Here is a 12,951-nt window from a genome sequence, read left to right as displayed (position 1 = left end):
CACTATCGCATTCGTATTTCCACATTGAGCTGGTGGGGCAAACAAATATTTACGTTTTCCTCTTGCCTTGCGGGAATCCTTTCGCCAACATCCACAAGCTAAATACGCAAAGGAAGGCACGAGCTTGTTCCCCTTTTCCATCCCGTCAACCAAACTCAACAGTACTTGCTTGGGGGGAAACGGTCAGCATGGCGTCCAAGGCAAAGAAGGGCGCTGTCCAACAGCCGCATGGCTACGAGTTTGGAGGACCGTATGAAACCCAGCTTCTCGTCCTCTCGCTATCTAGCTAATCCACGTTACCTAGTATCGGCGCCTTCGGCATCTCTTTCGGTCTCCCGATCCTCGTCTACCTCTTCACCTTCAGCTGCAACGACGTGTCGGGCTGTCCAGCTCCTTCTCTCCTGAGCCCCTCGACTCTGAACCTCGACCGACTCAAGCGCGAAGTCGGATGGCCCGAGGAGGGCTTCTGGGGTCTCGCGGACACAAAGGTTACTGGTGCCGTCTTGGGATACTATCTTTTCAACGCGCTCCTCTACCGCATTCTTCCGGCGACTGAGGTGGATGGCGTCGAGCTCGCCTCCGGTGGCCGACTCAAGTACCGATGCAATTGTAAGCTATCCGAGCCCGAAGAGACAACAACCTATTAACAGATACAGCCTTCGCCTCCAGCATGTTCATCTTGACTGTGTGCTTCGCCGGCACCATCGCCCAGGGAGCCGAGTTTCCTCTTTGGACCTTCATCACCGACAACTACATCCAAGTCGTTACCGCCAACATGCTCATAGCCTATGGCATTGCGACGTTTGTGTACGTACGAAGCTTCAGCGTCAAGCAGGGCAACAAGGAGCTCCGCGAATTGGCCGCGGGGGGACACTCTGGCAACCTGATCTACGACTGGTATATCGGACGAGAGCTTAACCCCCGTGTTACTATCCCTCTTCTGGGCGAAATCGATATCAAGGAGTGGTTGGAGATCCGACCTGGTCTGCTGGGTTGGTCTCTTATGAACTGTGCGTGGACGGCCAGACAATACCGCACTTACGGCTTCGTAACCAACAGCAGCGTATTCGTCTCTGCTGTCCAGCTCGCATACGTCGTTGACTGCTGGTGGAACGAGCCCGCCATCTTGACGACCATTGACATTACTACGGACGGCTTCGGCTTCATGCTCTCCTTTGGCGACCTCGTCTGGGTACCATTCGTCTACTCCTTACAAACGCGTTACTTGGCCGTGTACCCAGTCTCAATGAGCCCCCTGGGCATGGCCGGTATTGTCGGACTCATTGGCGTCGCCTTTTCCATCTTCCGTCTCTCCAACAGCCAGAAGAACGCTTTCCGCAGCAACCCTGACGACCCGAGCGTCGCCCACCTCAAGTACATCGAGACCAAGACGGGAAGCCGCCTCCTCATCTCGGGCTGGTGGGGAGTCGCCCGTCATATCAACTACCTCGGCGACTGGCTGCAGGCTTGGCCATACTGCTTGCCCACGGGCATGGCCGGGTACACAATCGTCTCCGCCGGCACTGGATACGCCCAAGCCGGACTCGAAGGAGCCTTCAAGATGGCCGATGGTCGTGAGGTTATCCAGGGCGCGGCTCGTGGTATGGCCATTCCCATCACGTACTTTTACATTGTCTACTTTGCCGTCTTGTTGGTTCACCGCGACCGCCGTGACGACGAAAAATGTTCTCGCAAGTACGGCGAGGACTGGGAAAAGTACAAGAAGATTGTTCGGTGGAGAATCCTGCCTGGCATCTATTGAGATATCAGAAGAAAGACGCTCCGGAAAGCAGGCCCGAAGAAGCAGATGAATGGGGTATCTCTTTGGCCCTTTTCTTCAAGTCGTGGAGCGGGTGGATATCATGGAGGATGGATCACACGGGTCATGGGCTGACCCGGAGCGCACGCTAGCTAGGTAGTCTGCTCTGGCTCACTCGGCCAAGGGCGTTAGGCAAAAGATTGCGCATGTGGCGTTAATGGTTCAGAACCTGAGGTCTGAGGAGTGGCCATCTTCTACCGTCAAGGCATGGGGATTTGGGCGCCTTATTCACTTTTAACCGGGTACATGCATAATTGCGGAATTGGACTGGTAGTCTAATCATCATAAGCTTCTTTTTGCCTTTGCAGCTTAATTCTCACCGAACCTCGCCATGCGCGTCGTAAATCTCTGTCTGATGGCCGTTGGACTGGCCTTTATGAGGGAGACCGGACAGACGAACCGTCGAATGCGACGATCTCCCGCGTATTCGGGTACGGTGGAACGTTACGTCCTTCCTTGTGAGCTGCACAGGTGCGCTGGATCGGAATTACTACTCCTGATCAGGAGGTCATGCAATCCACGCAAACTCTTCCTCCTCTGCCAACACCCCCTTGGGAGGGCCGAATTGTACAGCGACGAAGCTTCTTCCAAAGAAAAAAAAAAAAGTGGTAAACGGGCCGAAAAGACTCGGACACCCCGCTCCTTGGCGACGGCGGGCAACGCTCATGATCAACAGCGACTCCGAACATTCGATCAAGCTTGATTCACGATGGGGATGGGGAGCTGGTGCGGTGGGGACAATGGAGTCTGGAGATGGGAGAGGACATGAGGGGTAGGAAAGGGCCAAGTGGATTGGCTGGGTTCGAAATGCGGGGGACATGAGGGGGGAACAAACTGGAGACTGAAAAGATGGAGAAGAAGAAGAAAAGTGTGTGGGTGAGGGGCGGGGATGCATTGTCGACGACAGCATGGAGGTCGGTCGGTCGGTTGGTTGGTTGGTTTGGCGTGGCGTCTTGTTGGACGGTTTGGATTTTCTGGTCAGTAGGAAGGAAGCCATGATGGTTTTCATGCAACTGCTAGAGAACTGGGATGATAGAAAAGACAAGTTTAAGCATAGGTTTTAGTATGAGGAGAAGAGACGGATATTGCAAAGTGTAAATGATTCAGGTACGGGCGGTTTTTGAGTTTACGTCGTCGAGCCTCCATCCCGGGACGTTGCATTTTCCCATGTCAGGAAAATTCATTTTCATAGCTATGAGTAAGAATTACCAAGATGACTGTCAAGCGAATAAATTGCCGAATGTGGTGGGGAGGGCGTTTATTCCGATCTGCGGCCTAGTTACTCAAAATCCTGCTCATGCCGGGCCCAAGACTCGGTCGTGGGTCAGCAGCAAAAGGAGAGAGAACCTTGAGAACTTGTTCCTGGAGTCGGTCAGCCGACAAAGGCTCGTCTGGGTTAACCACGGATGTAACGCTGCTGCAGACGATGAGGATCATGAGATAGGAGCCGGTTGACTGTGCGTAGACCAATTGATGACGTCCAAGTTCCCATCGAAGCCGTCATGAAGGGCTCTGGCTCGGAAAAGTTGGGGACGGCGGTGAGGGGGAAAGGAAAGAAAACGCCTGTTATTGCCAACTGCGGGAAGGCGTAGCGCCGTCTCAAGCTACCCAAGCACCCAAGCACCCAAGACCGGGACTGGCTCTGGGTAGACCAGGAACACGTTAGCGTGGGAACGGTACTGCCGAGATACATGCAGCCACATTGAATTCCCCGCGCATCTGAAAGTTTCCTTCCGGTAGGCTTCCCAGTGCCGGCTTTACTGACCGATTCTTGCTGTCCCTGGTCCGAGGCAATCTTCTCTCATTGCTTCTTTCCACATGAGAGCGAGGCCCGCCGCACGCAAGGCAAGAGGCTTCGCCGCAGTGGAGCGTTGTTTCCCTCTAGGTTCCCCGTGTGCCTGCCTGGGGCCCCCCGCTTCCCCACCCGTTCCGATTTGTTTGTTTTCCCGGACTACCTACGTCAGTACGTACCCCAGAGCCGGTATCCCGTCCGTTCCCTGGCCCTGCCCGGCCCTGACTGCGCCTCGCCTTCTCCTCCCCCATCGCCTTCTCTACCACTATTGTCCTAGCGTGAACGAAGCGCAAAGATCACATTCAGCGGACAGCAAGCGAGCTTCAACATCTCGTTCCTCCATTTCGGCAGCATCGAAACAATCGTACCAGATGCGCCGCCACGTCCAGCTTTCTGCGGAGACCTCTGGTGCCTGTGGCTCCTCCCGAGACCCAATGACTCTCTGCCCATCTCCCCCGAGTCGCATCATCTCTCTCTTGTCCGGCCATTCCTGGTCTCGCCCTACCCGTCAACACACTTGCTGATCGGCCCTTTTTCGTCATGACTTATTACGGAAACCAACTATTACTGCACTCTGGGCCTAAGGTAGTGTCCCAGCGAACCTAACCCAGTCATGTCAGTCACGCCGCTCGCCTTTCCCCAGTCTCGGGACGGCGTCCGCCCCGGTCCTTGGCTCTCTACGATGCGACCTGCCCATCGTTTTTGTCTCGACGGCACTCTCCAGTCTCCTCAGGCGGCGCCCCCTCTCAGAGTCGAGTTAGAGCTTGCCTCGAGCGCAACTCGACCCAGTCTAAGCTGGAGACCGCCCACCATCTCCAACTCCATCTGACCTTGCTCCTGCACACTGGAGTTGTCCTTGTCTTTGTCCTCACCGTCGTCGTTCGTTTTCTCCGCATCTAGCTACTGCCCTCTCCGCAGCATACCGCTTCCGGTACACGCGTGTCAGTCAGAGGCGGTGGGATACTTCACAACGCTCCCCAGAATTTTCTCGTGGTGTGGTGGGGTAGCATCCGTCCAGCGTGCTGCATTTGCCCACAACCTGGTCCCATGCCACCGCAGCTTATAAACAGGGAAACCTTGTTACATCATCAGGTCCAGCACAGCTCAATATCTCTGTCTGCGGGCCCAGCTGGTTGCCCTCGGCACGTTCTCGACAGCAGACGACGCTATACGAGGGATACGGATAGAGCGAGCTTGTTTCCAGGAGCTACCCTGGACAATCATCCCAGCTCCTCTGTCAACATTAAAGCAGCCGCACCCGCCTTCATCCAATCCCTTGGCCAAGGCTCTGCGCTCCCCTTCCAAGCGACTACAGCTTCACTTCGACACTAACTCGAGAAATCTTACCAGTGACCACTCGAGTGTGACCGCCTCCCATTGATCGCCGGGTCACCGATTCACTTCGACCAGGACCAGCATCCCGCCCGCCAGTCGTTCTTCCGAAATACAACACAGACAACAGAATCAAGGATTATGAGGACACAAAGTCTTGTCGTCGCCCTCCTGGCGGCGGCTGATCAGGTTGTTTCTGCCGTGGGTCCCGAAGGAAAGCTACACAAGGTACGTTGCTGCCGCTGCGGTAGATCGTTGTTCTCGTGTTTTTGTGCAACTACCCTTTGGCATTATTGGAGCAGGGCTCTGTCCTAGAAATTGCAGAAGCCAGGTTTTCGTCGAATCTTGTGGGGAGGAAGGTGTCTTGCTTTTCGTCACTCGCTCGTCTTGTTGGTTCTGCTGTCCCTCTCCGTGGCGTCATTTCTATTACTCTGCTGAAGAGTACAACGTACCATCGGCCATGTTGTAATTCGCAATCATGCATTTCCTTCGCTTCCTTGGCTCGGCCATTGGATTTTCACAGCTCTCGCAGCCTCCAGAAGACTCACCATGCCCACAGCGCGACCTCGCACACTCTCCCCCGGTCTACCCATCACCATGGATGGACCCCAATGCCGACGGCTGGGCTGATGCCTACGCCAAAGCGAAGGCCTTTGTCTCACAGTTGACTCTTCTCGAGAAGGTCAACTTGACCACCGGAGTCGGGTGCGTAAACTACCCTTTTCTCTGACGGAGTATGGCTAATGAGACTTCAGATGGGAAGGAGATGTCTGCGTCGGAAATGTCGGCTCTGTTCCCCGCCTCGGTCTTCGCGGTCTTTGCATGCAAGATGGCCCCGTTGGCATCCGTTTCACCGATTACAATTCCGTCTTTCCCTCCGGCCAAACTGTCGCCGCGACCTGGGACCGTAGCTTGATCTATCGCAGGGCCGAAGCCATCGGTTTCGAGCACCGCTCCAAAGGCATTGATGTTGTCCTGGCCCCTGTTGCCGGTCCCATCGGTCGTGCGCCGACTGGAGGCCGCAACTGGGAGGGCTTCTCCGTGGACCCTTACCTGACAGGTATTGCCATGGCTGAGTCGGTCAAGGGTATCCAGCAGCACGCTATTGCTTGTGCCAAGCATTTCATCGGCAATGAGCAGGAACACTTCAGACAGGCTCCAGAAGCCATTGGCTACGGATATAACATCACCGAGTCGATCTCATCCAACATTGACGACAAGACCATGCACGAGCTCTACATGTGGCCCTTTGCCGAAGCCATCCGTGCCGGCGTTGGCTCCATCATGTGCTCTTACAACCAAGTCAACAACTCGTACGGTTGCCAGAACTCAAAGCTTCTCAACGGTCTTCTCAAGGAAGAGCTCGGCTTTCAAGGATTCATCATGTCTGATTGGTGAGTGGTTCCCATTGCTAGCATTAGGAGAGAGTCATTCGCTAACATGATCACAGGCAAGCTCAACACGTGCGTCTTCCTCTATTGACTTGGACAAGACTTCCCTCTCCCCTTTGTACCCTTTTCCGACTAGATGCGAGCCACCATACTGACTTCAACACAGGCGGGTGCTGCGACAGCTGTTGCCGGCCTCGACATGGCGATGCCGGGCGATGTTCTCTTCAACACCGGAACTACCTTTTGGGGAACCAACCTGACCGTTGCCGTCCTCAACGGCACCGTTCCTGAATACCGCCTTGATGACATGGCTCTGCGTATCATGGCTGCGTTCTTCAAGGTCGGCTTCGAGGTGGAATCTGTCCCTGAACTAACCTTCTCGTCGTGGACCAAGGACACGATCGGACCCGTCCACTATTACGCCAAAGAGAATACCCAAGTCATCAACAAACACGTTGATGTTCGCAGGGGTAGAGATCACGCTAACCTGATTCGCGAGATTGGCGCCAAGGCTACTGTCCTGTTGAAAAACAAGGGCGCCTTGCCACTCAATAAGCCCAAGTTCTTGGCCGTCATCGGAGAGGATGCCGGACCCAACCTCAAGGGCCCCAATGGATGTGACAACAGAGGCTGCAACGATGGGACTCTGGGTGCTGCGTGGGGATCAGGATCGGCGGAGTATCCTTACCTGGTTACTCCTGATCAGGGGCTGCAAGCTCGCGCTGTTGCGGACGGTTCTCGATACGAGAGCATCCTCAGCAACTATGACTCTGCGGCTACGAAAGCTCTTGTTTCACAGGCAGACGCTACGGCAATCGTATTTGTCAACGCCAATGGTGGTGAAGGATTCATCAACGTAGGTGGAAACGAGGGCGACCGCCAGAACCTGACGCTTTGGAACGCGGGAGATGAGCTTGTCAAGAACGTGTCCTCGGTCAACAACAACACCATTGTTGTGATCCACTCCATCGGCCCAGTCCTATTGACTGATATGTACAACAACCCTAACATCACAGCTATAGTCTGGGCCGGCCTTCCTGGGCAGGAGTCGGGCAACTCCATCGCCGACGTCCTCTACGGAAACGTCAACCCCGGAGGCAAGTCTCCCTTTACATGGGGCCCCAACCGCGAGAGCTACGGTGCCGATGTTTTGTACAAGCCCAACAATGGCCAGGGCGCTCCTCAGGATGACTTCACCGAGGGTGTCTTCATTGACTACCGCCACTTTGACCGCGCTACTGCTGGAACCAACAGCTCCGGCGTGGCACCCATCTACCCTTTTGGCTTTGGTCTCTCGTACACGACCTTTGAATACTCCAACTTGGTAGTCACTCCCGGTAATGTGGGCGAATATGTGCCGACAACCGGCGAGACTGCGGCAGCACCCACATTTGGCAACTACAGCACGAACCCAGCCGAGTACGTCTTCCCTAGCAACAAGTTCCGATACATCTACAACTTCATCTACCCTTACTTGAACACCTCGGACGTTCGTAAGTCTGCCAACGACCCCACTTACGGAAAGACCGCCGCGGAATTCTTGCCTCCCAACGCCGTTGCCAGCACCCCTCGGCCCAAGCACCCCGCATCAGGCGCTCCTGGCGGCAACCCGCAGCTCTGGGACGTTCTCTACACGGTGACTGCTACCGTGACCAACACCGGAAAGATTGCTGGCGACGAGGTTGCCCAGCTCTACGTCTCCCTCGGCGGCCCGGAGGAACCTGTCAAGGTCCTGCGCGGATTTGAGCGCATCCCCATTGCAGCCGGCGCGTCGGCGGCCTTTACGGCGCAGATTACCAGGCGCGACCTCAGCAACTGGGACACGGCGAGCCAGAACTGGGTCATCAGTAAATACCCGAAGAAGGTGTGGGTTGGAAGCTCATCGAGAGACCTGCCACTGAGTGCGTCGCTCTAGGCGGATGCAGCCGGATTGGATGGATACGGCGACTTGAATAGTACTCTGTAGTTTCTAATCAATCATGTTTAGTCTCAACACCGGATGAAGACTCTACAATGTTTGTTTGGCCTTTGCCCAGCGGCTCTTATTCGGGTTCGGCGGATCACGGTAAAATCTGTGTCGCGATCACGTTCTCTATCTTGATCAGCTCGGTTCGGACCACGGGAAGAAATCAGCTTTGAAGTTGTTACTGACTCGAGCAACAGCATAGGGTGGCGCAACGCGGGCCACATTTCGGCTCATGGAAAATGATATGCAAGACGAGAAATGCTTACATCAGACCGAAATGTGTATTCGTCCACCGACACTCACCTTGGACGCCGCCCAGGTGACGACAGAGACTTTAAGCCGGGCAAAGGCATGTCACCGTGCGATTTTTTTCCTTATCACATAGCCAATCAGACTGCCTGGCTTGATCATGTCAGCATAGTTGGTCCGGTGATCCAGTGACAGCAAGGAATAGAAGGACGAGAGTCTGGAATCGAAGGACTGGAACAGCGGTCAAAAGTGGGGTACATGAGCGGGTGGGTCTGGGCTGCCGAGTGAGAGCGAAGCAGGACCATTCCTGATTGGGTCTTAGCGTTGGTGATCCGAAGCTGCTCTCCTTATTACCTAGGTATTTGGATTCTTACTCATCATCCGTGATTATCCATCCAGTCGTCTACGGCTCTTCACCTTACCTAAGAGGAGAGTTCAAGGGTCCCGCGCAGTCGGAGAGGACCCAAGGAGCTTGAAGAAACACAGACAGACATTGGACCAACGCCTCTCAGCTGCGCACCTTTTGACCCCGCCGCATCTCGTTGCGCTTCCCGTATCCCGTCCGTGTCCAGTGTGTTCCATTGAGATCTCTCCCTTTTATTTTTTTCCCTCTTGCGTCCTCGATCTCTCCTAGAGAAATCTTCACTCTGGGTGTCGCCGATTCCAACTCCTTTAGTACTTCCCACCCGTGCGCGCGCTGCGTTGCCTTGCAGCTGTCATCCGTCATCGTTTCTGTTTCTGCGAAGACCTGTCTCGCCGTCGCTTCGGGATCTCGGCATTCAGTAAGGCACTTTGTAGCTTCGCCTACCCCCTCCCATCCTCCTCTTTCCTCCAATCCCCAACTCCCAAAGCTACAAACGCCCCCTCTTCAGAAAGGCTCCTCTTTCGCCAAAGGAGCCGCATTGGAACCACACACACTCAGCCAGCTCCGAACCGCAAACAACAAGCTCCATCTCCTCCCTCTCAACGGCCGGTAACGCGCCCGGGTGGCAGAAAAAAAAAAGAGAAATCCAGCGCACCTTACCTAACCGCCGCAACCTCTTCAGAGCCCGATTGTCTTTCCATATCCTTTACCCGCCTCCGGCCACCAATACCGGCATTCCGAACGAGAGAGACACCGCACGCCACGCCGTCCCCGAACCACGTTTCCGCCTTGCTGCACAAATCGCACTCCGAGCGACGACCCGCCGTCTGCGAGAAACCCACGCACGCGCTCGTTTGCCCGTCGCCCCCGAACGATCCCCCCGTCGCTTCCGTGAACTGTAAATCCTTCCAAACCGGCGGACGGGCTTCGAAAGGGGGAGTTCCCACCTTTCTGTGCCTGTCCCATCAGGAGTAGCTTTCTCTCACGGCCTGTGGATTCTCTCACTCGGTACACGACAGCCACCGAGCTGCACCTGTGGCCGTGATTGTAACCTCCACCACCGCCTCCGTCGCCGCCGCCGCCGAACCGGTTCTGATGCAAGGACAGTCGCCGTCACCGTCGCCGTCGCCATCATGACCGAGTCGCAGACCACACCGACCCCGGACCAGGCCTCTATCGATGATCTAACCCCCGAGGAGGCCAACCGCATCATTCACTCTCACCGCAAGGTCCGATATGGTGAGTGAGACTCGTTCATTCATGAGCACCTTTTCTCTTCCGCCCGCCCGGGACTAATGATGCCTCGTCCGCGCATCCATCCTCATCTCATCTCATCCCACTGTGTCCAACCGAGAGACTTGAGATGACTGCTCTCTCACGTCCTTTCATCTTCACGTCACCCCTCTATAAGACATACCTCACCTCACCATTCATTGACTGTCTCACCTCGCTGACACTTTTCCCCCGTCAGGCACCGCTTGCTGGCCGTGCCGCCAACGCAAGGTAAAGTGCGACAACAAACAGCCGTGCGAAAACTGCGTCAAGCGCGAACACCCTCAGCTATGCTCCTACAAACCAAACCGCACAGCCTCCCACGGCACTAATCACAAACCCGCCGGCTCCGTGACAACCGAGGGCGGTAACAGTACCGCCGGTGGTGCTGCCGCTACTGCCGCTGCTGCCACGACCGCGACGACCACTGTGGGTAACGGCACGGCTTCTACGACCAACAAGCTGAAAAGACCGCACTCGCCCGAGGATCCCGCCGCGGACGTTGCCGCGGGCCAACCTCCCCTGAAGCAGGAAACCGGCGGCGCGAACTGGCCACGCGTGGCCATCGGTAAGTCACCATTATCATCGTCGTCATCATCACTGCCGCAAGACCACCAACACCAGCACATCCACCCTGGTATGAGACCTTTTGCTGCTGCGTCCATGTCTTCCTCGTTTGCGGGAAACAACAACGGGCTGTATACTGATAAACTCCCCCGGGGACCAGTAGCCGCAGGCGTGGTGGACGAGACCGAGGCCCCCGAGGCCGTGACGCGGTATCTCGGGCAGAACAGCATCCCTTCCCTGCTGCGGGAGCAGTCCGGGGCGAACGAGCTCCAGGAGGGCGTCGATATACGGCAGGACATGCGGTCCATTCTCGGCCTCGATACCTCGGCGCCCTTCCCGCTCATGTCATCCAAGCATCTTGATAGTCTTACGAGGGAGATTTCGGCGGAGCTGCCCTCGGACCGTGAAGTCATGAAGTGAGTTTTTTTTTGGTCCCTGCAACCTCGCCCACACGGTGGGGGGGGGGGGGGAGGAGGTTTGTGATTCACAATGGGTGGACTAACAGTGAAAAAGACTCTTCCGCACATACAAAGAAACCCCGCAACAGTTTTGGGGCTTCGTCGTCGATATTGACGACCTCGAGTCCAAGCTCATGGTCTACCTCGAAGATCGTGCCCGCAATGCCAGCAACGCCACGCGGACGCCCAAGCCAGTGTCGGCGTCGTGGCTCGCCATCCTCTTTGCCCTCCTCGCCGTTGGGTCGCAGTACCACGACTCGCCATATCACATCCGCACGCGGGACTCGCAAAAGTACATACAAATATCATTCCATTTCTTGCGGCTCGGCAACTTTTTACTACGGTTAGTCATCCTACTTCTCATCTCTTAATCTCCCCTTCTACTTTTCTTTTTTGGACCCATGTAACTGTAACATCCCCCATTTTGGACAATGACCGCGGAAAACAAAAAACATCCACTAACCCGAGACCCCACCGGCTGTACAGACCCACATTCGACTCGATCCAGGCTCTCTTACTCACCAGCTTCGTCCTCCTCAATGACATGAAGGCCGAAGCATCGTGGGCCCTGCTCGGCCTGACGTGTAGGCTGGCCCAGTCTCTCGGCCTGCACCGCCCAAATCCCTCGGACGGACGGGATAGCGCCCGGAGCGACGGGCAGTCCAAGGAGATGATCCGCCGGAAGCTGTGGTGGACGTGTGTATGGCACGACACCCTCACGTCACTATCGTTTGATCGGTTAGAATTGACTCCCTTCTCGAGACTGCCACATCACAATACGCTGACAATAGCGCAGTCCAACCATGACAAATATCCCCTGCTGCCCAATCCCGACGGTAGCAACCACCATCGCAGGCGAATACGGCTACCTGGACACAATGTACCACCTCTGCGAAATCATCTCGCGGCGCCTCAACCCAGAGGCCGCGACAACGGTAAGCTACGAGCAAATAGTTGAAAACTGCGAAGCCGTCGAGAACCTCCGCAACATGGTGGCCCCCAACATCCGCATCAAAGAACAGTGCAAGCGCGCCGTCGACCGCCTCCAGCACTACGCCGTCCGCCTGCACACCTCCTTCGTCATCTCCGTCTGCTGCCGCCCCGCCCTCCGCCGCGACTGCACGAAGCTCACGCCCGAGCAGAAGCGCCACCTCTCGGACAAGTGCCAGCATAACCTCGCCGAGACGGTCCGCATGTTCCTCGCCATGCACCAGCTCTCCGTCATCCCCACCCGCAGCTGGGCGTTTACATATCACGGCCTCTCCTCGGCACTGCTCCTCGGCATCCTGGGCGAGACGAAAAACAGCCCCGAGGTCCGCCAGCTGCAAGGGGACCTCATTGCGGCGCTGTCCGCGACGGCCGCGAAAGAGGCCACCTCGCCCACGGCCCATATCCCCAAGACGGATAAAGATATCGAGCTCTCCGGTCCGTTGTGGAGGGCGCTGACGGCGCTGCGCAATATTTACGAGCACGGCACCATCATGGGCACGTCACAGTTGAAGGGGACCGACTCGAGCGGCACCGGGAGCGGGGCGAGGACGCCGCTGCCGCCGATGCTCATGGGCTCGCTGGGCAACAACGTCAATGGCAGTAACAACGAGGGGAAACCGTTTGGTATGGATCCCCACCAGGACGCGGCCCTTGCCATGGCCGAGATGCAAAACGGTACAGCAATGTCGGAATACACGTCTGGGTACGTCATCTTTGAAGCTTGCCTTTTCCGATCCTTTTGTCCCCCCCC

The 12,951-nt window shown here is 56.2% G+C and overlaps 3 protein-coding genes across 3 annotated transcripts; all 3 read left to right on the top strand.

Annotated features, from left to right (window-relative positions):
• Positions 1-188: 188 nt before the first annotated feature.
• CORC01_12982 (ergosterol biosynthesis ERG4/ERG24 family protein) lies at positions 189-1,762 on the top strand (the record flags this gene model as incomplete). Its single annotated transcript, XM_022624600.1, has 3 exons — positions 189-250; positions 305-609; positions 657-1,762. The coding sequence occupies 3 exons, from the start codon at positions 189-191 to the stop codon at positions 1,760-1,762; spliced, it is 1,473 nt and encodes a 490-aa protein (XP_022468863.1).
• Positions 1,763-5,421: 3,659 nt separating this feature from the next.
• CORC01_12981 (glycosyl hydrolase family 3) lies at positions 5,422-8,249 on the top strand (the record flags this gene model as incomplete). Its single annotated transcript, XM_022624599.1, has 4 exons — positions 5,422-5,648; positions 5,699-6,337; positions 6,394-6,406; positions 6,501-8,249. The coding sequence occupies 4 exons, from the start codon at positions 5,422-5,424 to the stop codon at positions 8,247-8,249; spliced, it is 2,628 nt and encodes an 875-aa protein (XP_022468862.1).
• Positions 8,250-10,149: 1,900 nt separating this feature from the next.
• On the top strand, positions 10,150-12,951 carry CORC01_12980 (fungal specific transcription factor domain-containing protein; the record flags this gene model as incomplete). The annotated part of the gene is made up of 5 exons (XM_022624598.1): positions 10,150-10,156; positions 10,385-11,168; positions 11,266-11,553; positions 11,697-11,948; positions 12,007-12,951. Coding segments are annotated over 5 exons (2,276 nt in total), but the record flags the coding sequence as incomplete, so codon positions are not given.

The sequence above is a fragment of the Colletotrichum orchidophilum genome (genome assembly GCF_001831195.1).
Source record: "Colletotrichum orchidophilum strain IMI 309357 chromosome Unknown Scaffold_173.1, whole genome shotgun sequence".
NCBI lineage: Eukaryota > Fungi > Ascomycota > Sordariomycetes > Glomerellales > Glomerellaceae > Colletotrichum > Colletotrichum orchidophilum.
The sequence above is the reverse complement of the archived record's forward strand: the minus strand, read 5'-3'. Positions and strand labels throughout refer to the sequence as shown.